Source organism: Lontra canadensis, unplaced genomic scaffold, assembly GCF_010015895.1.
Source record: "Lontra canadensis isolate GAN:19392208 unplaced genomic scaffold, GSC_riverotter_1.0 scaffold126, whole genome shotgun sequence".
NCBI classification, from domain to species: domain Eukaryota; kingdom Metazoa; phylum Chordata; class Mammalia; order Carnivora; family Mustelidae; genus Lontra; species Lontra canadensis.
In genome coordinates, this window is record NW_022631120.1 from 2,445,411 (window position 1) to 2,467,883 (window position 22,473).

Consider the following 22,473-nt stretch of genomic DNA (forward strand, 5'->3'; position numbering starts at 1 on the left):
GGATTTAAGAGATAATAGTGTAAATAATGTTTGAAAAAAATGCAGAGTTCTGTATATTCTTCAAGGTTATTAGAGACTTAAACAGGTAAAGTATGGTGGCTCCTGGCTCAGTTGGTTAAGCGTCTGCCTTCAGCTCAGGTCATGATCCCAGGGCCCTGGGGTTGAGCCCTGTATCAGGCTCCCTACTTAGTGCGAAGTCTGCTTCTCCCTCTGCCTCTGCTGCTCCCTCTGTTCATGCTCTCAATCTCTCTCAAATAAAATCTTTAACACAAACAAAAAGGTATGTATATTTAGCTAACCTGAGATTTTCTTCACTGTAAACTGAATTGTTCCCTAGCATACCCTAAGGCTAATACAGGACAGATCATTAACCATAAAGTACATTGTGGGATTAAAGGGACAAAAGTGTAGTTCAAAGGTTTTTGACAAAATCATATATTCCTGTTACCTTTGAAAATAAACACTCAGAATTCTTGTATACATCTTAGATCCTGCTTGGACATTTCATTCAATTTATTGGAATGCTTTTTGAAATACCGCATTACCATTACAATACAGAATGATATAATACAGACTTGCACTTCAATTACCAGTCTAACAGCATCAGGGAAAATGGGACTTTTAGTCATAGCATGAAATATACATAGAATCTAAGGCTATCCAATTATTTGAGTGTTTTCAACTTAAAAAACATTGTAAAAAACTCAAAAGATGTTGCTAGGTTTACTGAGTGCTTCTGACAGTGTAAAAATAAGACATGAAATAACACCAGTTACAACCATTAGGACTCACAATCATTTAAACGAAAGGACTGAAGAATTGTATGACTTAATTGTCCAGAATTTGTAAAATTCCTTGTTTCCCAATAAAATATTTCTAAACCATGCATATTCTCTAAAGCAGCTTTCCAGTGTATCAACACGCGTGCTCTCTTGGCTAGTTGTTTGCTAGAAATTAGCAGGAATCGCTTTTTTCCTCCACTATCATCCAAAAAACCAAACTCCTTAACTCCTTCTGCCAGCTAGGCTGCCCCCTACTGGACTGTGTAAGACATAAACCCAGCAGGACGATGGGACTATTTCCTAACTGTACATGAGAAAAGGCATACCCATACTTCAAATTGAACTTCCCTGAATACGCACAGAAAGAATCCTTCAGAAAACTGACTTTCACAGTGGGGGAAAAAAGCAGCAGAGTGTTCTTTCTACAAGTAAACGATTTCAGTCACTGAGAATTGGTAGAAAAGGAGCTTTCTACAGTCTTAGTCTCCTTTTTCAACTCCTTGGTGGCCAACCTGGAACAGTTGTAGTTCATGGGTATATTGTAAAGCCAAACTTTTATGATTTGTGTATTAATACAAATCATATTTTTGTGAGTCCATCTAATCTATGGATTTCTTTATGCATAAACACGATTCATAGTAGATACATGCTATGTAAAGCACCTACACAAGTCTCTTGTCACAAGTATCAACTTTTTCCAGAGCTGTTTGCTTTGCAAAGATTCATTTGGGTAGGAAGAGCTTTTTCTCTGTACTTCATCCCCAGGCCTGAGATTTGCAGTAATGCAGGACCAGTTTACCATCACTGCCAAAACACTACAAAAAGAAAAAAAAAAAAAAAGGCAATAAATTAAACTCCATTTAATTATTATTCCTAGATGAGACTAAGGAAAAGAATGTCACATATATCATAAAATATCCTCCACCATGTAAGTTATCTAAAAGACTATTTCTTTAAACAGATCCAGATTACTCTCCGATTCGGATCGGTAATCATAAATGTGAAATAAAACCTAGCATTTTAGGCACGGGTGGGCTTGCATATTATTTTGTTCCTTTCCTACATCTCTGACGATAAGATTTGTACTGTTTTCTAGTAGTGGTGCTAGTGTGTACACACGAATAATTACGGCCATTAAACTCTAAGAATGTTGAGTACAGTCATTCTTATTATGTAGCTTTCCTTTTCAATGTCTTCGGAGGCAGATCTGGATTACTGTACTTCAAAATCATTGTCTGTTGGTATTACTTATTTCTTAATTCTTCCATCACTATAGTCTGAGATCCACCTATGTTCTAAGTGTTAGATGTAACAAAGTAATCTCTCCTTTCATGACAGCTGAGAATGGCATATCATCTCTTAAAATGTTGTCAGTTCAAGATCACATAATACACACAGATGTGCATACTTCATTAGGAATCAAAGCACTGATGTTTATTACCTCATAGAGGGTTCCAACTTCCTGGTCTGGGGAGGGGGCAAAGGACTGATTCACATAAATAAACTGCAAGAAAGAAAAAGAGGATTCATTTTTAATGGTATCCTGATTAATCTGCACTTTTCTGGGTTCAGTCAGCTATTTCAGAATTGTTTTCAGAATTGTAAAAAGCTTCCCTAGACTCCTTCTAATTCCAGTAACTTACTTAACTAATGAGATCTCTCAAAGATCACATCTTTTCTCTGGAGGACTAAAAATAACAGAATTTCTGTTCCTAGAATAGTGGTTCCCAACTTTTTATAACTAAGAAACTTTTAAATATTGTCTTTACAAATAGCATTTGAAGGTTCATTCAAGAAAGTAATTACTGGAAAAACTCATATTTCCACTTATAATTAAAGACAGAATTTCTTCTGATGAAATTCTATACATAGCCCCAAATCAAGAAATCTAATATTTGAGCTCTATGTGTACTTTGCCTGGGGGGCGGGGGGGGATGACAAACATGGTTGGAGATACATACCTTGCTATCACCCGGGAAAACTCTCAAAGGTACTGCAATTCAGATGGGGTACCACTACTATTAAGTCACTTTCAGCCATGTGAGGTTTAAAAAAAGGAACACAACTGAAGTAAAAAAGTAACATAGCTTTGTTCTTTAAAGGATTCACTCTTCAATGATTCAGTTTGATCTATTTTCACTAAAACATTTCTAGTACTTAAAACATTTCTGGGAGCACCTGGGTGCCTCAGTCTGTTATGTGTCTGCCTTCAGCTCAGGTTTGGGATCCAGCCGTGCATCAGGCTCCCTGCTCAGCCGGAAGTCCGTTTCTCTCTCTCAAATAAATAAATAAAATCTTTAAAAAAAAACAGTAACAAAACAAAAAAAACATTTTTGAAGACTCTAAAATGAAAGGCCACAGTGTCAAAGTGGCTTTTGATAATTTTCTTTTTTAGAAAACAAAACACATTATTTGCAGGTAACATAATTTTCCTTTGTAATCAAATTCTAAGGCTAAAACTTCCTGGGCTTAACATAGTCTTTTTTTTTTTTTCAAAGATTTTTAAAAAAATTTTATTTATTCGACAGACAGAGATCACAAGTAGACAGAGAGGCAGGCAGAGAGAGAAGGGGAAGCAGGCTCCCCACTGAGCGGAGAACCCGATGCGGGACTCAATCCCAGGACCTTGAGATCATGACCTAAGCTGAACACAGAGGCTTTAACCCACTGAGCCACCCAGGCGCCCCTTAACATAGTCTTTAAAGAAAAAAAAAAAAAAAAACCAGCACTAGAATAGTTGAGAGATACTACATGGGTTACCAGCTGTAACAATAAATATAGCTTCCATGTCTCCCCAGGGCAATACAGTGTAATTGTGAAGATAAACTCTCTAAGAGATAGATCTAGGTTTGAATTTTGGCTCCAAATACAAATAACCTTTCTCACCCTATTTCCTTATTTCTGGATGTGGAAAATAACAATACCTGTGCTTCACGGGGCTGCTAGGAAAGATAAAATGAGATAGGACACATCATGGATCAGTGCCTGGTGTATGTACTCAATAGACACTAGTTATAATGATTATTTCAAAATAGTCCATGCGTCATTATCAATTCATGGTTAAGACTGAGTAATGTTCTAACATTAAAAACTCAAGAACTTAACAGAAATCAGTGTGCATTTTAATGTGAATTACCTATAATACATACATAATAATTTGTGTTTAGTTCCTGGCAGTTTTGACTGGACAGAGACTTTAGTCTTGGTACATTTTAAATTAGAAGAAGGGCTCTCGATGACTGTTTATTTTAGCAAATAGTCACTGAATGTCTCCTATGTGCTGGAAACTGCACAAAGTGTGGAACTATGAAGATTATTATGATCTCCTCCCTCAGTGAGTTGTTGATCTAATGGAGAGGCAGATACACAAATATAAAAGAATACAGATGGGGAAAGTGCCAGTGACAAGGTATACAGTGCACAGAGATGTGGCATCAGTTCAGCCTAGCAGAAAGGTCAGGGAAGTTTCCTGAAGGAGATACTTGAGAAATAAACAGGATTTACTAGGTGAAGAGAATATTAAGGGCTTTGGAGGCAAATGGGCAAAAGTAAGGACTGTGAGTGTTGAGAGGACAGTAGAGTAAATGTAGTAGAGAAATACAGGAACTCAACGTGGTTTGTATAACAGGAGTTAGCAACTGAAAGCGATTAATAAAGAAAAGCAATACACCTAATTTAAAATTCCATGAAAGTAAAATGTTCATGATGTAATCTCTGGCTAAATACTACAACGCGGGAAGATAAAATTATTTTCAAAAATGATTTTATTTTTAAATCGCTAGTCTTTGCTTTCATCAAGATGAAACTTTCTGTAGTAGCTTCCTCTGGAAGGGCTCATGGGAACAATTCCAAGTTTTTGCGCATTGCTAACAGTTTATGTCTATTGAAAGTCAGTTTTGGGGGTGCCTGTGTGGCTCTGTCAGTAAAGCATCCAACTCTTGGTTTTGGCTCAGGTCATGATCTCAGGATCTTGCTATCAGCTTTGAGTCAGGCTCTGTGCTCCAGCATGGAGTCGGCTTGAAATTCTCTCCTTCTCCATCCCCCTGGGCTTCTCCCCAGCTTGCATGCACTCGGTCATGCGTGCCCCACCACCACCAAAAAAAAAAAAACAAATAAATAAAGCCAGCTTTGTTGCATAGAAAATTCTTATCTCAATTTCTTTCTTTATAACTTTGCTATCAACATTTGATGATAATCAATTTTCTTTCAAAGTCATGTTCTCTTTTTTTCCCTATGTGTCTAAAGGAGTTGTTTTTTGTTTTAATTTCAACCCTAGTTAATCTCACCAGAATACTTCTTGGTGCTTGTTATTTTTTGTTGATATGGTCAGATAATTTTTCAATATGTAGTTCCAATTCTTATTAAGAAATTTCCCTTAATACTTTCAAATATTCATTTTGTTCTTTTGCCTTTTCAGGGACTCCTGTTATCCATATGTTCACTGTCCTTTATCCATACTCAATTACTTGCCTCCTTTTCTGAAATATTTTTTATCCTTTTTTTTTTTTTAAAGATTTTATATATTTACTTATTTGACAGACAGAGATCACAAGTAGGGGGAGAGGCAGGCAGAGAGAGAGAGAGGAGGAAGAAGCAGGCTCCCTGCTAAGCAGAGAGCCCAATGCGAGCCCAATGCGGGGCTAGATCCCAGGACCCTGGAATCATGACCCAAGCCGAAGGCAGAGGCTTTAATCCACTGAGCCAGTCAGGCACCCCTATCTTTCTTTCTGATTAAAAAAATTGGCCTTTATTGGACTCCTGGGTGGCTCAGTCAATTAAGCATCTAACTCTTCATTTCGTCTCAGTGACATGAGATCAAGCCCTGAGTCAGGCTCTGCACTGGGCCTGGAGACTACTTAAGATTCTCTCTCCCTCTCCCTTTTGCCCCTCTCCTAGAAAAAAAAAGAACAAAAAACAAAACACCATAAAACAGGTTTTTTTGCCTCCTATTTTTTCTAAGGCATTATTGGTTATTTGCTCTTAGGTTTCTCCTACTTAAATCGCCATTTCCAGAATAATTTTTTTTATTTATAATTCTTTTCCTGAGCTGTGTCACTTCAATTGAGTTTTCCTAATGCTGATTTCTGATGTTCTTTCACACCTTTTATCATTTTTCTTAATGTCTTTTAGCTTGTTCTGGAATATTAAGTTAGTTATTGACTTACAGCACATCTTTTTGGCATGCTTTCATTGTCTTCAGGAATGTTATTTTTCTTTCTTATAACATTGTATGGGATTTAACCTTGATACTTCTCCATTGCCCCCCCCACTTTTTTTTTTTTTTTAAAGATTTACTTATTTACTCTCTTGAGAGAGAGAGCAAGAGTGGGAGGGTGTGAGGGATAGGAAGAAAGAATCTCAACCAGACTCTGTGCCAAGGGCAGAGCCTGACATGCGGCTCTATCACAGGACTCTGAGACTGGGACCCAAGCAGAAACCAAGAGACAGCTGCTTAACCAACTGTGCCACCCTGGTGCCCCTCATTGCTTATTTTTATATGTAGTTTCTTCAACTTTAGCTTTCTACTCTTTCTCTCCACTTTGACCTGGTATTTCTATTTCCTTCTTCTTTCATGTTACTAACGTGTTCATTTTTGTTTCACTTCTAGAAGTTCCTCCTCAGTGTGGGGTCTTGTTCCGAGATGGAGCCCTACTGAGTCTGCCCCAGCCCCTTCAGCCCTCCTTGGGACAGAAGCATTGTAATCACCTGCTACCGCACAGGAACAAATCCTCTCAATTTCAGCTACCATACTTATGGCCTGCTCTACTTCCCAGTGAATACACGCTGGCTATTTTAGGCTCTCCTTCTCTCAGTGCTGCCAGGGGCCGAACCTGTCACTTCTTTCAGCACATTTGGTGATGCCATGCATTTTAGGGTTCATGAGGATACTCCCTCAACTAGGTTTGTTATAAATACTCACCAACTGTTTTTTGGTTTTGCTATCTAATCAACAGCATTTTTTGTGGTAATGTGAAGATCCAATCATGCCTCTGATACCACTATCTTCATTGAATCCCTAGCATTTTATTTTCCTTAACATCCATTTTGCTTAAAATACTGTGGGGTACAGCTAACTGACAGTCAGATATGAGTTCTAGTTCAGTCAAGGGAAGCAACAAAATGATTCTACTTTTGTTTGTTTCCTATTGCTTCCATGGAAAGAACTAATCAGATTCACTACAAAGGTTTGAAGTTGAACCATATGAAACTGCTATTTTTATCTGTTATAATGGTTGACTGATGGCAGTTTTACATGGTTCAAGCTAATACATATTGGTATCAAGCAAGTGTTTTCAGATTACTGATTACAGGCAACACAAAGAGTCAAGACTCTAACATGGGACATGGCATCATTTCATCTTCTACTCAGAAATTTCTGACAGTAATGCCTTAATTATTTGGTACTCTTCCAGTTTTCTATTTCACCAACTCTTTGGGCTGTATCCTTTGTACAGACAGCTTCTGCTCATTTCTCCCAAGTCTGTGTCCTCAGTCCCCTAACGTTTCCATGTGGTCTTGGATGCTAGTAAAGTCCTCTGCTCCTGTGATTTTAGCTACCATAAGCATGTGGATGACATTATAATCTGCCACGCATCCTTGGCATTTCTTTAAATTCTATACAGCAATCTTGTAAAACACGCTTTTCTCACTCTAAATGATCACAAAGGCAACTTCCTCTGGAAGATTCTTTGGCTCTATGCTATTCCTGCCTCAAACACCTTCTATTTATTGACCTACCCTGCACTTACTTTTGTACCTATAACCTTCATGAGAGTCACTTACAGCCAAACTCTTAGGTCAGTTTCTTCCCCGTCAATGACAGAAAGAAAGAAATTCCAACACATACCACTTTAATAAATTCACTCATTTTATGTATTCTTAAGTTCATAAACAACTATAACACTAACACTAATGCATACAAATCTTAATTCGTATTTTAAAAACACTTACTGATTCTTCATTTACCAACTACTTCTTATACTACCTGTGTTAGTATTGACGACAATTGTGATCTGCAGATAAAGGTGTCTGATATATTACTTATAACGTGACAAAAAACAACAACAAATACACGTAGCCATTTAAAATTCTGTAGTGAGATACCAAGTCAAAAACCAGTGGCATTTAAAATATTACTCCTTACAACTGCCACCACAAAGTGTTTACCATGTACTGTATTATGAAATAGGTTATTTTCCTTAGTTCTTCCATGACATCGCAAAAAATATACTGCCTACCTCAAGAAGATTGGGAAGGAACACTGATAGTAAAAAACAAATTTAAAAAAACCCAGAACTTCTCTGTACTAATGTTCTGAGAGATCTTTCTGCATGAGCTTTCAGTGACTGAGGAAAAAAAAAAAAAAACCCAATACAGTAGGTTAAAAAGCAGTTTGCACTGTAAAAGCAAATCGAAAAATCGTTTCATTTCTGAGTTCCCCAGAGAATTCGATGAAGTACAGAAATTCCATCAACAAAAGAAATACAGACATTACTAAAGGAACATATGTGGCTCCATATTCATTTCTGTGTACAACAATTATTCACAGTTGCCTAGGAACTACTGTGAATTTGTGTAGGGAAATGACCACTTTTACTTTCATACCAACTGTTCAGAAGCCACAAGCTTAAGGAACTTTTTGATGAAGTCAATGAGTCCTTGAATGGTTCGGGTTCGCTCTACAGCCCACTTCTTTGTTTTCATTATAGGGGTGTCTCCCACAGCTTTCAACAGGACGTCAACTGTCAAAGAAAAAAAAAAAACACTGGCAATTACACTGAGCCATCCAAAGTAAATGTGATATAAAAGACTTCAGAAAACTTAAACCTTTAATTGACATACAGTTTATGTATTTATGATACTGGAGGCATGTCTAAGATGTACAAATGTTAGGTAATATTCTTTCTCATCATGCTTTTGTGGACTTTTTCCCCTTGACCCTATAGTCCGACAAAGACCTCCCCATGAAACTGACCTTTAAAGTGCATTTGCACATAACAGGCTATTCCAAAGAGAAGAAATGAAGACAGAAGAGGAAAAGATAGTACAAAAGAAAGTAAGAAAAAATATATAAGATAATGTTATGTCCTTTTTCAACGGTCAAACTAGTAAAATTATAATAACAACAATGTAGACAGTATTACTGTTGGGAAAGCAAAATTATACACCCTTTCTGGGGAATATTATGGTAATAGATATCCAAATACTTCATGATATACTTTGACTCAGTAACACTTCTAGGAATCTAGTCTAAGAAAAATATGAGATGTGAAAAGAGTCACTTAAAAGGATTTCACCTTTGTTGAAGATTTTATTTTTACAGAAAAAAACAAAAAACAAAAAAAACACCTTGGTAAACCTAAATACCCAGCAAGGATATTTAGAAGATTGGTAAATAAAGGATATTATGCTCCATGATAGAATTAAGTAACATAGTAAAGCACAACATTCTAAATTCCCTGGGATCAAAATCCAGCTTTTGTCACTTACTAGGTTATATATCAGGACAAGCTTTTAATCACCCTGTACCAGTTTCTCCATTTGTAAAATGAGGATATCATCTACCTCACAAGGTTGTGAGGATTAGATTAGTTAATACACATAAAGTACTTAGAACAGTATCAGCTCATAACTCATACTTACTGAACCCTAAGATTATTAAGCTGCCACTAGAGAAACATTATAAAAACATACTTAAAATGTGACCAAGTTATGAAAACGTACTAAATACGAAACAGCATGTACGATAGGATATCAATTTCATTAAAACCACTACAAACACATATTCACAGAAATGTGGACTATAGACCAAAATGCTACTTCTCAGTAGTGACATTAGAGACGATCACTTGATTTTATTTGTGCTTTTGTAACCACCAAGTGTTCTACAATAAACTTAATAAACTAATAAAAAGTATTAGAAAGACAATACAACTAGGAGCCAAAAGACTTCAGAATCAAATAAAATCAAGTTTCAATATCTAGACAGGGATGCCTGGGTGGCTCAGGTGGTTATGGGGTCTGTCTTTGGCTCAGGTCATGATTCCAGAGTCCTGGAATCAAGTCCCCCATTGGGCTCCCCGCTGAGAGAAGCCTGCTTCTCCCTCTGCCTGATGCTACCGTGCTTGTGCGCATGCTCTCTGACAAATAAATAAAATCTTAAAAAAAAAAAAATCCAGATATCTACAATCAAGAGTTAACACTGAAAGCAAAATAGTGTACTGCTGCCCCCTAAAGTCAGCTCTATCCTACTACATCTTCCTTGTCTCATTCCTTGGTCTTAAACGTTTGAGATTCCCACCAGGTCTCTGGAGTTTATTCAAGGTTTGCCTCTAGAATGAAGGAACCCAGAACACAGGACACATACAATTTATTTTCCAGCTAAAGTTTATCTTCCTTTCTCCATTTAATAATTATAGCTTCAGTTATTTAAATATAAATGAATTGGGAGATAACAGAGAAGATTTTGGTTGACTCAGCTTCCATACCTCCCTTAACCCTTGGGACCTATCGATAACTCAACTATAACTGGGTATTTCAGTAAAGTGAGGCAGAAAATATTGTGAGTTATATATACTACTGAAGGAAGAAGAGCGGGAAGGCAAAAAGCTAGGAAAGTTACTTAGTTATAGCTGTAACTTTTTCTTTTTTTTTTTTTTAATTCTAAAGGTGATTTGCTTAGAGTTCTCAACCATAGCTATACATTAGAATCAAGATTTACAAGAATACAGGAACCCACAACAATTAATTTGGAATCTTCTGGAAGTAGTGCGCTGGTAAGTTCAAAAGCTCTCCCAAGTAATCCTAATTAGTTCCTAAGGACCAACAACCTTGGTCAGCTTCAGGAATCTGAATTCTTCTGTAGCTTAAACTAAAGCTGGAGCATATGAAATGCTGAAGCTTCTTCCATCAGAAGAGATCCTCAAAAAAGGACAACTTCAGGGTAGATATTCAACAGCTAGAAACTAAGTTTTTCATCACAGAGGCGAACTCAAATGCTCCCAAGAGCCAGAAAATGAAAATACCATTTCTCAATGGTGGTTTAAAGAAAAAGAAAACTATGCAGACAGAAGAAAACACGCCATATAACCTGAGGCCGTATCTGGGTTATGGGCCACTAATTTTTTTCCCTCTGTTTTCCTCAGGTATCTTCAGGGTCAAGTAGTAAGCTTTTGACTGAGGCTGTCAAAGCCAACTCCAGGCACCCCCCCCCCCCAAACAAACAAACAAAAAACCCTCAACAATAAAACCTTTGAAGTCTGTTTCTGCTTATAGTAAAATGAGAAAAAAAAGAATCATGGAATTCTTCTGAAAGACTCTAGTGCTTCTTTACAGAAATCATCACAGGTTTCTGTTACTCTACTAGGGCATCGTGTGGAAATAACAGAGTATGTTTCCCCCCAAATGTAGAGCCGGTCTGACTTCAAACGGAGCGGGTACCCGGAGACCATTCTCCAAAAGCAGCAGAAACTGATGTTCTATCCAAAGGCTGTGAGACCACGGACTAGAAAACATGCCATACCTAGATTTTAAAACTCTGGACTGATAAAAACAGAGGACTAGGGTCAACCAATCCGAATTGTAATTGCTGATGCGAGGATTTTTTCAGAGGCAACGCTATAGCGGATGCTCAAGGCCAAGTGACTTCCTCAGGATTTTCCATCAACGGCGAACTAATTCCCAAGCAATAAAGGGTTTGAGGACTAATTCAAGCAATGAAATGACTCGCTTATAAAGGTTCCAAACCTTTGGGGGTGGTTTGGGGTGGGGCGGCGGAGGAGGAGATCCTATGCCTTTGGTTTTCTGTTGACACTCTTCAAACTTGATAAAATTTGTTTTGGGCACAAGGAGTGAATTCACAGGCACTTGATATAAGGCGTTTCTTCTAATCCAGACTTGCCACCGACCATCCCTAACTTAACCTTAAGCCATTCATCAAGTAATTACGACCCCTGTTAAGCACCTGGAGCTCCCTGAGCTCCCACTCAGCCCCCACCTCCAACGGGCCCACCGTCTGGCTAATTCAAAGAAGGAGTGGAACGCAGCGTAGGAAGTACTGTGGCGGTCAAGGACCCCACACCACACCGCGAGGGTGCGTCCGGAGACCGCTCTCCCCAGAGCTACTCAACGCAAAGGTCCCGAAAGCCGAAAACCACACTTCCTCTCTCCTCACTGGTCAAAAGCCACGACTGGGCCCAGCCTCCTCGAAAGTTTGCCTTTATTGGCCGCCAGGGACCCAGTCGGACGCAATCTAAACCTCCCGCCTCTGCCTGGAAAGAAACTGCTCTCAAAATTACTTTTTTTCTTGGTGTCGCCGGCAGGTTCCTCTGTCCCCGGGGAGACCGCAGCGGAAGAAGGGGGCTCCGGAGTGGCTGTCTCTGGGGAGACTTCCGTAGGTCCTTCGCCTTCAGCAGCGGTTGAGGGAGGAAGCTGCAGCGCCGACTCTGACTCCTCAGCCATCTTGCTCAGTCGAAGGCGAGGGCGGAAGTGGTGGCTCAGCGTGTTCAGGGGGCGGGGTTTACGACAGAGGGCGTCGCTGAAGAGGCGCCGGAGTGGTGGCCGGGGGAACTCAACCCAACAGTGAAAGTTGGGAGTGTCAGTTGGTCCTCTACGTGCAACATGCCACGGAGCCCTGACTACTAATCCCGCAACTACGCTTTTGCACCGCAACAATCCTCCGGAGGGAGTCTGCGAACCTCGTACCTGCGCGCCGCGTAGTGCGCAGGCGCCTCTCTGACTAGCGGGCTCGGGGCTAGAGATGTTTCCGCTTCCCTTCACGTCGGCCCCGCCTAGGCCCCGCCCAGGCCCCGCCCCGTGGCTCGGGAGCGCGCGCGCGCGCGTGCGGGAGGGGGCGGGTGGGGAAGGATCGCCGGTGAGATCCTGAGGCGAGGCTCGCGCGCCCGCCCCCGCCCTGGCCCCCAGCGCCCACCCGGTCTGCCCGGCTCAGCCATGATCAAGGCGATCCTCATCTTCAACAACCACGGGAAGCCGCGGCTCTCCAAGTTCTATCAGCCCTACGTGAGTATCCCGCCGCCGCCGATCCGCGGGAGGGGGAGTCGTTGGCGGCTGGCAGCGCCCTCAGGGAGACCCCCTGAGGCGCGCCGCGGCCCTTCGCGCGCCCTCGGCCGCCTCGCGCTCCCGGGCTGTCAGCCTCCCGCCCGAGGCGAGCGAGGTGCCCACCTCCCGCCGCGCTCCTGTCCTCCGACGTGGCTCTACCCGGGCGGCTCCTCCGCCGGTCTGTGGGCTGGGCGGCTTCCCCGAGGCGCGGGCGAGGCCCTGGGGACTTCCCGGGGCCGGGGGCCCTCGGCGGTCGGGCGGCCCCAGCCCACCTGCACCCGCGAACACACCCGGCGCTCCGGCCTGCCCGCCGCCGAGCTCGGGGCGCGCCGAGGGGCTGGGGCTCGCGGCCCCACCTCCCTGACTCGCAGCCTCTCCCGGCCGACTTCTCTCTCTCCTCCCGTGGACAGATGGGCTCCTGTTTTTCCCGGTAATCCCTTCGTCGCGCAGGAACTTGGGGCTTCCTGCGTTCGCCTGAGCGCTCGCTCTGGACCGTCTCCCCTGGGTGCTCGGTCCAGCCCTCGGCCGCCCGCTGTGACTTTCAGGTGCCTCCTTATTAGAGAAAAAAAGTGAGGACCGAACATTTTTTTTTTTTTTTTTAAATGGAGCTTTTCCCCTAGTGGCCGTGAAGAAGGTCCTGCAGTAGCCGGCGACGTTTAACCCGTGACAGCTGTGACCGTCCCTAACCTGAAAGTTCCCATTGCAGCTGCTGGTTTGGCATTTCGCTCCCTAAAGGGATGGGGTCTCGTCTGTAGCTTTTCTTCTACTTAGGAAGAATGGTCATATTCGTAAAACTCTCCGTGCAGTGTAAATGGTGTTGCAGAAAATGCAGGAGGTTTTAAGGGGGTGGGGGGTAACTGAGGGTTACAGACGTAGGTGCCTGTCTGAGGGCAAAATTCACCGCTAGGTAAAACGTAAAATGGAGCTGTCCGTGTGAGGATTCCTGTAGAGATACTAACTGTTGGGTCGTGTGGGGGCATTCTGCTTAGAGTCAGAAATGAACTTTCAATTAAATACTGAAATCGTGCCAAGGCTAGCACTTCTGTGCAGATAAACCCCAGATGGAAATGATGCCTGCCGTTGAAAATGAAATGTGAAAATGTCACTTGGCTTAAAATGATAATGCAGTCTGTGGAGGTGTTAGCCGAAGTGAGAAATCTTGAGCTTATTCCTCATTTCCTTAAGTAGTTTTGCTTCTGTGGGTGATAAGGAATATTTTCCTCTGTTCCCATTTGGTTTTAGTATGGTGTACTTCAAATACTAACGCTGTTGTTTCTGAGTTCGGTATGATTTTTTTAAAAGATTTTATTTATTTATTTGACAGAGAGAGACACAGTGATAGAGGGAACGCAAGCAGGAGGAGTGGGAGAGGGAGAAGCAGGCCCCCGCTGATCAGGGAGCTCAATGCGGGGCTAGATCCCAGGATGCTGGGATCATGACCTGAGCCGAAGGCAGATGCTTAACGACTGAGCCACCTCTATATGATTTTTTTTTTTATCATAATGAGGCGCCCCTCGATATGATTTTTTTTTGACCCAGAATAAAATCATAGTTGATCCTTCTGAGTGGGGGAAAAATGCCCTTAACTGTACGTTGTTACCCATTTTCCTAAAATGCAGTATTGGTCTTTACTGAAGGAATCTTTTTTCTTAACTGTATTCCCTGGTTCATCCATTTGCAGGGTAGGAAAGGTGTTTTGTGTTACTGAAACAAATCAAAGATGTGTTTTTTCATAGCTACACTTAATATCAGTACTCAAAATAGTAAGTTTCCTGGCTGCTTCGTGGTATCAATGTAACCCACTCATGTAGTTCAGAATTTAAGCATCAACAGAAAGATGTATTTAATTTGAGAATCCAGGAATACATCTTTCTCCTGTCCGAAAAATGGGAGAAGTGCCTTTTACCTTTACTTAGAGGTAGCAGTGAAGGTTACTGTGGGAGGAGGCAGTCCTGGCATCATGGCAATTCTGGTGTCATTTTTGGCCGTTGCATTAGTGACAGTGTTACTGGAGACAGGGAGCTAAGAGGTGTAAAAAGAAGAACCTAGTGTTCACTGGACATGTAGAAGTGGGAATGCCAGGAACTGTTTCTATTAATTATTAGTTTTTCCTAAATTGGGTTTAGCCAACTATATATTTGTTTTTCTTGGTCAAGAATAATGTAATATAACTGATTTGAGGGGAGAAATCTTTTCCACTCCTTTATGCCATCCAGCCAGTTTGTCAGCATATGTTCGTTTCATGCCTACCTTGTCCAGGCAGGGTTTTAAAATCTGGAAATGAACAAACATAACTAATGCTCTTTTGGTGGGGGCTGGGGGATGGACAAAGCTAATAAGAAGTAGAATATGTATACCGTGTCAGATAGTAGTAAGTGCTGTGAAAAAAATAAAGTGGAGTAGGGTGAAAAGGGAGTATGAGGATGACAGTTTAAAATAGGATAGTCAAGTAAGTCCTCACCGAGAAGGTGACATTCGAACAAAGTCTTGAAGTAGGTAAGAAAGCCAAACGTGCGGGTATCTGAGGGTAGGTCATTCCAGGCAGAGGGAGCAATTGATGCAAAGGCCCTGAGGATGGAATGGCTATTTGAAGATTCTGTCCTTTTTGAACAACACCAAGAAATAGCATGGCCAGAGCAGACTATGTAAGGAAAGAGTATTTGGAAAAGAGTTCTGTTTGTATAGGGCTTCAGAGTTACTCTCTTCTGACTGCCTGGAATGTCCTTCCCGTGTATTGCCAAATGTCCAGATTTGACCTCTTGTTCCACATTTAACTCGAACATCACTTAAGCACTTCCTGAAGCTTTTTATCTTGCTGGATGACTCCTCTTGGTTCTTAGGATTTTATTTTTATCGTTATTTATGGTACAGTATTTGGTTGCACAGCCTATAATTCCTTGGGGGCATCCTATAGATTCCTTGAGAGAAGGTATCAGGTTTTAGATGTATTTGTGTCACCCCTAGCAACCAACATTGAATTTTGAATATAGAAAGCTCTCAAAAGTCTTTGCTAATGTATAGTATCTATGTATTTGTTAGATTCTCCTAGCCTAATATGGAGTTTGGATTAGAAGTGACTTCTAAGGCTCCTTCCACCTTTTAAAATTTTGTCCTTCATTAACTGGATGTTTTAAGAATTCATGCCTTCGGGATAAAAGCAATGGTGGAATAGTTGTTACTTCAGCTGTTTCTGTTTTAAGTTGAAGTTTCTAAGAAGTATGTATTCTCAAGACTGACAGTTTTGAGTGTAATTTATTAAGCAGCCCCCAGGGGTGTGGTCCTGATAAGATGCCACAAATTTGATTCCAACAATAATGGTTTAGCAGTGAGCAGTTTGAAAACTGTTGAACCATTTGCCAGCCGTTTCCCTTATTGCATTGGATTTCCATTCCTCATTTATCCTTCCTCTTTTTAAAAAAAGGTTTATTTATTTATTTATTTTTTTAAAGATTTTATTTATTTATTTGACAGAGAGCGATCACAAGTAGGCAGAGAGGCAGGCAGAGAGAGTGAGAGGGAAGCAGGCTCTTCACTGAGCAGAGAGCCCGATGCGGGACTCGATCCCAGGACCCTGAGATCATGACCTGAGCCAAAGGCAGCGGCTTAACCCACTGAGCCACCCAGGTGCCCTATTTTTAAGTAATCTCTATACCCAACTCACAACTCATGACCCGGAGATCAAAAATCACATGGTCTTCCAACTGAGCCAGCCAGATACCCCTATTCTTCCTTTTGATACAACAATTTATATGTTCATCTTTACCCTTTGGTAGTGCAGATTTCTGTTTCCTGCTGTAATAGATTTTTTTAGATTTTTTAGGTTTGATTGTGCCTGCCAGCTATTGTGAGGTTTGATATATCCGAAGTCACACATCTCTTTTGCTAAACTGAAATTTTTGGTTCATTCTGCTAGAGTCAGATACTAAGAATTCAAGGGTGGACTCAGAATACTGTCACCTCTTGTTTTTGCCCTCTGTTTCCTTGAGCTATGATTACAGAAGTTTGAATGTTTTCCTTGGTTTAATTGTTTCTGTAATTGATGGTTAGCCCCAGCAACTTGGCAACAATTAACTTTAGTCTTTTAGTATTTGCTTGGCAATATTTGTGTATTGCCATAAAGAACTAAGGAGACATGTAGTTAATAAGCCAGATTTATTTTTACATAGCCATCAAACAAAACCCTTGGGTTTTGATTCCTTTGTTATTAATAAAGCATGACGTATCACTATAAATAAAGTGAACATGTTTTTCTTTTATATGAATTATAGTAGTTGTTTCCACAGATACAAAAGATTGTGCACATATAAAATGCACTGTTTATACATGAATTACAAACTGTTATATATATGAGTTGCCTCAGTTTTCTTATAAACTAAATCTGATTATTATTGTCAATTAAATGCATGCCCTAGAACGGACCTAAGATTGTTCTTTCCTTTTTTGAATTTGTTGACATAAAAAGCAAAAATTTATAAATATGTATAAGTTTTTTTTCTTTTTAAATTTCTAAGAAAGATACATCCATGTTTACCAATATCTTTTTTTTTAAATTTTATTTATTTCTTTGACAGAGACAGATCACAAGTAGGCAGAGAGGCAGGCAGAGAGAGGAGGAAGCAGGCTCCCCGCTGAGCAGAGAGCCTGATGCGGGACTCAATCTCAGGACCCTAAGATCATGACCTGAGCCGAAGGCAGAGGCTTTAAATCACTGAGCCACCCAGGCACCCACCAATATCTTTTCTTAGTGACTCTTAAGACAGACAGTGTGGCAGATGGGATAGTTAGATTTCTTTTTATGACCAAAATATCATTATCAACAGTTCTTAGGATTAAGGTGCTAACACATGGTAACATATACTTTTTGAGCTGTCTCATTAAGAAGAGAATTCCAAATGCTTTGATTTCTTTCCATATTAATTAGGATGCTGTTGACTATATAAATAGAGTTTTATTTAGCCTGACTTAAATTTGCTTGAAAAGAACCGTATTAGGATACATAATAGGAAGTGCAGAATAGTAGATTCCAAAATTATTTCATTCAGCAAATTAATGACTTCATCACAGCTTCAGTTTCTTTCTCTTTTTCTTCCTTGCTTTTCACGAAGTTGATATTCAGAGATTGGCTTCCTCATTGAAATCAGTGGTAACCAATTCAGTCTATAAGCAGAGTGTGATCTGTTCCTGCTAGATATGTCTTCCCCTTCAGTCTGGTTAGCTCTGCCCAAGATAAATAACAGCTTACAGTAATAAGTATCCACCCTTGGAGCTGAGGGTGGACACACGAATGAATTTACTATTCTGTTGGAAACATGTAAGAGAGGAGTGGATGTTGGGCAGGCAAACAGGTGTCACTATTCCCTCTTGAGTCATGCACATTTCTTTTGAATAGATACTGTTATGTCTTCTCTCATAATTTTACATTGATTCTGAGGTGGTTAATACCAAGAAAAACATATTGATAATACGTGGTTCTGAACATGTATCACAAATATTAAAAAACTGAAGTTTATTGTTGCCATGTTACTGGTTTAATCATCAATTAAAGGTACTCCTTAAAGCATCATTGAAAAATTCAAATTCTAATATCATTATTTTCCTTGTAAGGAAAATTATGTATCCTTGAAGTCTTGCTTTTAAAAAATTGATATTAAAGCTGTTGACAATTGTAAAGAAGGAAATAAAATGTTCAGAATTGTAGTGATTTTTTACTTTCATGGAAAGGTTGTAAATAAGACAATATTAGAGGTCATTCCTCTGCCTTTCAAAGAAGTAGAAGGCCTTGTATAGGGTAGCTGTATTATGTTTCTTTAGTAAAGTTGTTGACTGTTAAATTACTTAATTTTTAAATACATTTCCTTTTTTGTGATTATGTGGAAAATATTAAAGTGTTAAGATCACTAAGGTCATCTTGATTTCAGCATTCATAGTTAACTATTAACATTTACTTTAATTCCTTCCATAATGTCCCAGTGAAGAATATACACCTTTTAGACATTAATAACATAAAATGAATGCATTGAAAATGTTGGTGGATTTATAAAATATTTGTGGCTTTCAGATAACAAAATATGTTAATGTCTGGCAATTCTGTTGTTAAAATGTTTTAAAATACATTAATGTAAATAGCGTTTAGTCATTTGCATTCATTGTTTTCTCTGTGTATGTCTGTCTCTTTACGAAATTGAATTTACATGTGTGACCTGAGTGTATGAGGGCCCTTCCATTTTCTCATCCCAAAGGGAAATCTTTGCTAATTTTCTTTGGAAGGTCAAAGAATTCTTTCTTGTCTTTAGCACTTGGACTTGTCTTTGTACTTGTAAATTGTGGATTTCTTTTTTTTTTTTTTTAATTTAATTTTATTTTTTCAGTGTTCCAAGATTCATTGGGAATTGTGGATTTCTTCACTGTTCATGCTAAACCAAGGTGATTCTGAGTTGTTGTCCCCCTAGAGGAGCCAGTCTTCTTCCAGCTTCTTGTCACATAAAACTCTCATATTGGGACAAATTACACTTGTTCTTTCCTTGCCCATTCTGCCTTATCAGCCTTCCCCTTCCCAAATCCTTTGAACTGAAGTATAGATAAACAAATTTTTTTACAGAGAGATCATGCAATGCTCAGAAGGGTATTGCAGTATAGGAGGAGTAAAGGCCAGCATTCTAGCTAATGGATGGTAAGTTCTTCAGACTTCAAGGGGAGGCACTTCTAGACAGGGCTTTGAGAGGAGGAGTGGTCTTTTTGGATACTCCCGGACCTGTCCATTGTCCTCTCCTTTCCATTGTGCCCTGCCCGTATTTCTTCCGCAAATATTTGTTGTTTGTGTGTCCCTGTTCAAAGCACAGGTAATTTGATGACCAAGACAGGTATCACCCCTGCACTGTGAGTTTTACATTCTGGTGATAGGTTATAGACAGTAAACAAAGTATGTAAAATTGTGATTAGCTTGAAGAAAAATGAAATGGTGGAAGGGGATAAAGAGTGGTGGGGGAGGGACTATTCAATGAGATCCTCAAGGAGAGCCTCTTTCAGGACATTTAAGAAAAGAACCGAATGAGGTAAGGGAGTGTTTGAGAACAGCTGAGGAAAGAATATTTCAGGCAGAAAATGGTGCAGGATCCCTCAAAAGGGACCGAAGTAGGTGTTGAGGAATATCAAGAAGGCAAGCTGAGTGATCACAGGGATGTGTGGCAAGAGATGAGGCTGGAGAGGACAGGGACAGCCCTGTTTTCATCTCTCTCAGTCTGATGACATCATCTCCAACATGCTCTTCACAAGAAAGGTATTTCGCCCTGAATCCTACTTGTAGTTTGCACAATTGGACAGTGCCTCTGGCCTCTACAGGCTAGGTAGTGATGCTTTCTTCTGCTCATTTTCTGCTCTACCCCAGTCATCCTTAGGCTCCAGAGAGGTGGGGGTGCTAGCCCAACAAATGAAGGTCAAAGTGACTGCCCCAGTTCTGTGCAGCCTAGTACTAATGAGACCTGTGATCGAGCTGGTTACATTTCCTAAATCACCTGTGAAGTCATGGAGAAAAGCATTTATTTTTCTCAGACATCTCACAAACTTAATTATAGGTGAGCACTGTTTATGTGAAGCCCCGTAGACCACCTCTGTTACTGTGCTGAGAAGCGTTTATATCTTTCCTGCCTTGTTTTTGAAGCCTGGTATAATTCAAGAATCACCGGCTGTCAGTCATTGTTCTCTTTGTCACCCAGGAGGAAAGGGCTCTTTTTCAATGTGCCAGACCCTTTGAATTGTTTTGATTTCTTTGTGCTATATAATTAAATGCGTAAGATTGCCAGTTCATCCCACCACAGATATATTCTGCTGTTTCCTGTAATGAATATATCTTAGCATGACAATTCTGAGTTTTTTAAGGTGGAGAAATACACATAAAATTGACTGTTTTAAGCATACAGTTCTGTGGCATTATGTATGTTCCCATTGTTGTACAACTGACACCATTATCCATATCTGGAAGTTCTTCATCTTTAGGAATTGAAACTTTGTACACATTAAACACTGACTCTCATTCTCGCCTTCTACCAGACACTGGCAACCACCATTGTATTTTTTTGTCTCAATTTGACTACTCTAGGAACCTCATAGAAGAGGAATCATATGGTATTTGTCCTGTTGTGACTGGCTTATTTCACTTAGTAGAATGTCTTCAAGATTCACTGATGATGTAGCATGTATCAAAATTGCCTTTTTGAGACTGGATGATCTATTATATGTTACACGTATGCTACATGGTTTACTTGGATTGCTTCAACTTTTTGGCTGTTGTGAATAATCCTGCTATGACCATGGGTCATCAGGTATACATGGGAACATGTGTGTACAAATACCTGTTTGAGTCCCTACTTTCACTTCTTTTTCTACCCAGAAGTGGAATTGCTGGATCATGTGGTAATTCTATGTTTAATTTTTTTGAGAATTTGCTGTACCATTTTCCATGGTAGCTGTGCCATTTTCCATTCCCACCAGCAATGCACCAGGGTTCTAATTTTCCTACATCCTTGCTGATACTTGTTATTTTCAGTTTTTTCATTATTGCTATCAAAACGGCTATGAAGTAGTAGCTCATTGTGATTTTGTTTTACATTTGTGTAATGACATCTTGTGTTAGCATCTTGTCATGTGCTTACTGATTTTATATCTTTGAGGAAGTATATATTAAGTCCTTTGTTCATTTTTTAACCTGGTTGTTTTATTGTTGTTGTTGAGTTGTGGAAGTTCTCAATGTAGTCTAGATATCATTCCCTTATCAGATACATGATCTGCAAATATTTTCTCCCAGTCCATGGGCTGCCTAAGCAATGGCATCTTTTTTCAAAAGATAATGTCCTTTGATGCATAAAAGCTTTTAATTTTGGTAAGGCCCAGCTTATCTTTTTTTTTGGTCTCCTGTGCTTTTGGTATCATATCTGGAAAATAATTTATAGTGATTGCATAATAGTATCATAATTTAGCTAGCCTACCACTGTGGAGTTTTATTTTGAATAAGGGTTTTTTTTTTTTTATGAAGGCTAAATAAGAAAATACTTACAGATTATACAGACTAATAACAAAATTAATAATAACAATTACCTTTATTATTACTACTACTTGCTACTTCCTACTGTTGGTTGGAAGATTATGTAGCTAAGGAACTGTAGAATATTCCAGAGATAGTTCTCAGATATTTTTTGCATTTCTGCAGTATAAATTATCTCTTTGTAGGCTTTGTTTTGGAATGAACTTCTTTCTTTCTTTTTTTTTTTTAAGATTTTTATTCATTTATTCGACAGAGAGAGATCACAAGTAGGCAGAGAGGCAGGCAGAGAGAGAGGAAGGGAAGCAGACTCCCTGCCAAGCAGAGAGCCCGACACGGGGCTCGATTCCAGGACCCCGGGATCATGACCTGAGCCGAAGGCAGAGGCTTTAACCCACTCAGCCACCCAGGTGCCCCAAGGAATGAACTTCTTTCTTAATACAGAATACTAAGTCATCCAAAATTCTTCCAGAGGAGCAGTTTCATAAGGAGACTTTTTAGGAGAAAGTTAGTTATAAAACTTGCCCTGGCTTTTTTTTTTTAAAAAGAATGACCTAGTCTTTAAAAGTTACAATTAATATGTTATAAAATTCACCCATT

At 39.9% G+C, this 22,473-nt stretch overlaps 2 protein-coding genes across 5 annotated transcripts in view; one reads left to right on the forward strand and one right to left on the reverse strand.

The window, feature by feature from the left end:
• Positions 1 to 995: 995 nt before the first annotated feature.
• On the reverse strand, positions 996 to 12,299 carry ATG12 (autophagy related 12). Of its 3 annotated transcripts, XM_032842240.1 has the most exons (4): positions 12,080 to 12,287; positions 8,388 to 8,524; positions 2,224 to 2,286; positions 996 to 1,597 (listed from the first exon to the last, which is right to left on the reverse strand). In XM_032842240.1, exons 1-4 carry the CDS (start codon positions 12,240 to 12,242, stop codon positions 1,538 to 1,540), a joined length of 423 nt encoding a protein of 140 aa, XP_032698131.1. In that variant the 5' UTR covers positions 12,243 to 12,287; the 3' UTR covers positions 996 to 1,537. The 3 variants fall into 3 exon arrangements, with proteins under 3 accessions (XP_032698131.1, XP_032698133.1, XP_032698132.1); XM_032842241.1 differs by lacking the exons at positions 996 to 1,597; positions 2,224 to 2,286 and adding an exon at positions 3,574 to 3,724 and having other exon boundaries at positions 12,080 to 12,292; XM_032842242.1 differs by lacking the exons at positions 996 to 1,597; positions 8,388 to 8,524 and having other exon boundaries at positions 2,225 to 2,286; positions 12,080 to 12,299.
• Positions 12,300 to 12,606: 307 nt separating this feature from the next.
• Positions 12,607 to 22,473, forward strand: part of AP3S1 (adaptor related protein complex 3 subunit sigma 1) — a 73,953-nt gene continuing 64,086 nt past the window's right edge. The window contains exon 1 of one of the 2 annotated variants that reach the window (XM_032842287.1): positions 12,607 to 12,800. In XM_032842287.1, the coding sequence (XP_032698178.1) occupies positions 12,732 to 12,800 (69 nt within the window). In that variant the 5' untranslated portion in view covers positions 12,607 to 12,731. The remainder of the gene's footprint in view (positions 12,801 to 22,473) is intronic. The other variant, XM_032842286.1, reaches the window with a different exon arrangement.

What these genes read in the sequence shown, in the direction of transcription:
- ATG12 (XM_032842240.1), bottom strand. Translation starts at nt 12,242, where the DNA reads ATGGCTGAGGAGTCAGAGTCGGCGCTGCAGCTTCCTCCCTCAACCGCT. An exon ending in CGGCGACACCAAGAAAAAAA is followed by an intron (nt 8,525 to 12,079) that starts GTAATTTTGAGA and finishes TTTCTTTGACAG; the next exon opens with TTGACGTCCTGTTGAAAGCT. An exon ending in AAGTTGGAACCCTCTATGAG is followed by an intron (nt 1,598 to 2,223) that starts GTAATAAACATC and finishes TTCTTTTTGTAG; the next exon opens with TGTTTTGGCAGTGATGGTAA.